The following is a 3,793-nucleotide window of genomic DNA, read 5'->3' on the forward strand; positions in this document are numbered from 1 at the left end:
AGCAGGAAATTATGCTTCTTTGTTAGTCATAACGCCTCTTGTCAGTATCATTAACGACCAGGTTATGGAAATCGAAGCCATGAATTTGACTGCTTGTAATTTGGCTCAGAAGCTAGGTGATTTGGAAGACATCGAAGGAGGGAAATTTAATGTTGTCTATGCATCAGCGGAAAGTGCCACAGATAAGCGATTTCTTCAATCACTGAAGAAGAACACTACGTTCAGTAGCAGTTTAGTGGCCTGTGTTGTGGATGAGTCGCATACAGTTGAAACATGGACCCGTTTAAGGTGAGGGATTGTATATTTTAATTTTCAGCTGTTTTTATAGATTCTGCAAAATGTGTTTGCTGCACATAACAATCTTTTGTTTGAGGAGAATTCCAATCAACCTATTGTGAAGTAAACATAGGACTTATATTTATTCTAGAAAATCAAAGGGCAGGAAACATAGATATGATACAACTCTTGCATTTCGTGGAGCCTATGGAGAGCTTTCCCTTATCCGCTCATTGTTAAAGAAAGGTAATTTATAGCCTTTAAACCGTTACAGAGTTCTCCAACTAGTAACACATTTATTTATAATTAATTAATGCATTTAGCATTCTCATACTGTTACATAAACTGTTATTGAAATACAAGAATGTATATGGCAGGCGTGACAGGGTCCAATGATTAAAGTCTAGCCTTGTACATGTATGCATAATGAATGTATGGTGCTGTGCAAAGACCTTACCAAAGTACCTACATGTAGACTACATGGCTCGCCTGTATGTTTACCTTATTTACCTTCATTTAGTTTTAAATTTTATTTATAAGTCTCTTTGATTTAGATTATATTCATGATAATGATCTTGAGACAATGCAAAATAAAAATTAAACAGGTCTGAAATTAATGAACACGAACAACATCATAAACATTGTAAGCCTCATTAAGGCATGAAGGTGATTTTTTTCATTGTAATAACAGGAACCCCATTTGCTGCATTGACTGGCACAGCTGATTCAGAAACATGTTCAGTAATACAATCCAAGCTGTCACTGAAAGATCCAATGGTCATCCGCATCAGTCCAAACCGAACAAACTTACGTTTTTCAGTACACAACAAAAGTAAGCCTGAAATGTTTAATGAACTCAATTGGCTGATTGATCATGTTAAGGAGAAAGGAGAGTCAGCCAGCAAAACTATCATATTTTGCAACACAATGAATGACATTGCTTGTGTAATAAACTATTTACTGCTTAAACTTGGACATTTTGCATATTCTCCAAAGAAATCACGTGAACATTCTGATTGTCTTGTTGGAATTTACCATTCAAGCTGTTGGCAACATAGCAAAGACAGAGTTGTCCAGTCACTAAAAGGTCAGGGGAAAGTGCGATTGGTTGTGGCCTCAACTGCTCTGAGCATGGGTGTCAATTTTCCAGATATCCGCTACATTATTAACTGGGGCCCTGCTCGGAGCCTGTTAGACCAACATCAAGAGGCCGGAAGAGCTGGCAGAGATGGTCTACCAAGTCATGTTCTGATAATCTATCATGGCCAGCAGCTCTCCCATTGTGAGGATGACATGAAGGAGTTTGTAAAGACAACAGGTTGCTTACGTGTGGCAGCTTACAAGTCGCTGGACGAGAGGATCCAGCCACAGGAGCCTCAACACTCTTGTTGTAGTCATTGCAGCCTAAATTGCATGTGTGATCACTGTGAAGCAAGTTTACCTTTGTTTGAAAAGCCTCATGCAAATAATGAAGATTCAGTAAAGGAAATCCTTTTAACAAGACCTGTGAGCAACCAGGATAAAGTCGACCTGATCGATTCTTTATTAGAAGTCAAGAACAGTCTTGTCACCAAGCATTCAGTTTTCGATGGTGTTTCCTGTCATGGGTTCTCTGACCAGCTTGTGCAAGACGTTGTAGCAAATTGTCCTTATCTGTTTACCATCAGTGACATTTCTGAATTGTGTCCAGTTTTTTCCATCTCTCACTGTCTTAAAGTATTAGAAATAATTCAAGAGATATTTTTAGACATTCCTAATTTTGATGAGTTTATGGACATCATAAGATTACCGGTAGATCATACCAATTGTGAGAACTTGGGCAGACTGTTATGGAATGAAACCTTACTAGGTGACGACAGCACAGGAAGTGAGGATGATGAAGAGTTTGTTGAAGTTTTGACTCTTTAATGCTTATGAATGTTTGACTCTATCATTTTGATTGAACTGTTCATGTCATTGGAGTGGGTAAGAGGTTGATTTTTTAACTAATAATATACACTACATGTAGCATAACAACTTTCTCATCACAGAATGTTCAAAGTAAAAATAACTTCTTTCTACATGAAAGTTGAGAAGAACAAGGTTTGGCGAACTTAAAGATAAAAATCCTAACACATGCAACAAGTATAATGCCCTGAAAAAAATGCTTTTATTTGGGGGCCTTATTAAAGTTGATACTGCATTGCATGATGTTCTAAATTACCGATTTATTGTAAAAGTACACAGTCTTATTTACAAAAATGTAGTGCTTTTCAATAAGTTTCCACCTGTGACGCCCCGATAATGGTTTCTGTTATCATTTTTAAAATTTTGCTGCTGGTGATATAGCTCTTTCTTCATAATTGGTTGCACCATTTTAAAAGTACTGATTACAGTAGCAAAAATTATGGCATTTGCCTTTTACAAATGTAGTACATGATTATTTTTTCAAACATTTTAATTGATACTTCATGCACTGTCACACCGCAGGTACGACAGATTTATTAAATAAAAAGTTACTTCCTTTCATATATGGCACTCCATTGTTCAAGTAAGTCAGTGATCCAGTCATGTAGCTGTCGGTAGTCAAGGTCTGCAAAAAGGTTGGCATTAAATTTAGGAAAAGAGGGATGCCCCTCCCTGCCCCTGACAAATTTAAAGGCATTTATTGTCTGTAGATCACTGATGATTTGAGTAACTGCCTCTTCTTTTTTGGCAATAGAACGGTGTGTTGATCTATGTGATAGTTTGCAATCTTTGTCAATGTTATGTAAAATTAACTCAATTCCATCAAGAGTTCCAGCAATTCGAGCAGCAGTCTTTTCATTTAGATTTGGCCCGAGTGCCTTCCAAAGAATCTTCAAAAGATTGTTTTGGTGTTCCTTTCTTAAATCCATTGGAACATTGCAGGCTTTCCCACCATGCAAATTAACAACCCTGTTCCACTTGAGTCGGTCAGCCTCAAATTCGGGCAAGATTGCTGAAATCCGTACAAGATAGTGCAAGGTCACATAAGCATACTTTGTGTGTTTGTGGGACTTGTAAATTAACAGAACAAGTTTGTAGAGTTCGTAGATACGCTGTCCATCACCTTCTTTTACTGCGTCCTCAAATGCCATGAGGACAAGGCCAAATGACAATTTACACTGGTGATAGTTAAAGGGAAAGTCTTCTCTGATGTCATCTTCAGTAGACTCTGCCTGCTCTGGAGCAATAAAGTTTGGGTGGACCTGTCTCTCATGCCTAAATTAGTGGGAAGGGAACCACAATAAAAATTGCATATAATAAATGTAGTTTAAAGATAACAACAACAACAGTAATAATAATAATAATAATAATAATAATAATAATAATAATAATAATAATAATAATAATAATAATAATAATAACAAAAATAATAGTAACAACGACAAGGACACCAATTGTTTCATTTTCTATTGGCACTGTTGCTTTCTTTACTGTAAACAAATCAGATTGAGGCAAAAATGTCTGACATTTAACAAGCCAAAACAAGATGAGAAATTTTCAAAAATAAAGA

The 3,793-nt window shown here is 36.5% G+C and overlaps 1 protein-coding gene across 1 annotated transcript in view; it reads left to right on the forward strand.

Moving 5' to 3' along the window:
- LOC137974204 (putative ATP-dependent DNA helicase Q1) overlaps positions 1–2,184 on the forward strand; it is a 2,378-nt gene extending 194 nt beyond the window's left edge. Inside the window, exons 1-3 of the mRNA XM_068821086.1 lie at positions 1–288; positions 428–522; positions 968–2,184. The exon at positions 1–288 is cut by the window's left edge and continues 194 nt beyond it. Of these exons, the coding sequence (XP_068677187.1) occupies positions 1–288; positions 428–522; positions 968–2,184 (1,600 nt within the window). The remainder of the gene's footprint in view (positions 289–427; positions 523–967) is intronic.
- Positions 2,185–3,793: the final 1,609 nt, after the last annotated feature.

Source organism: Montipora foliosa, chromosome 10 (genome assembly GCF_036669935.1).
Source record: "Montipora foliosa isolate CH-2021 chromosome 10, ASM3666993v2, whole genome shotgun sequence".
NCBI lineage: Eukaryota > Metazoa > Cnidaria > Anthozoa > Scleractinia > Acroporidae > Montipora > Montipora foliosa.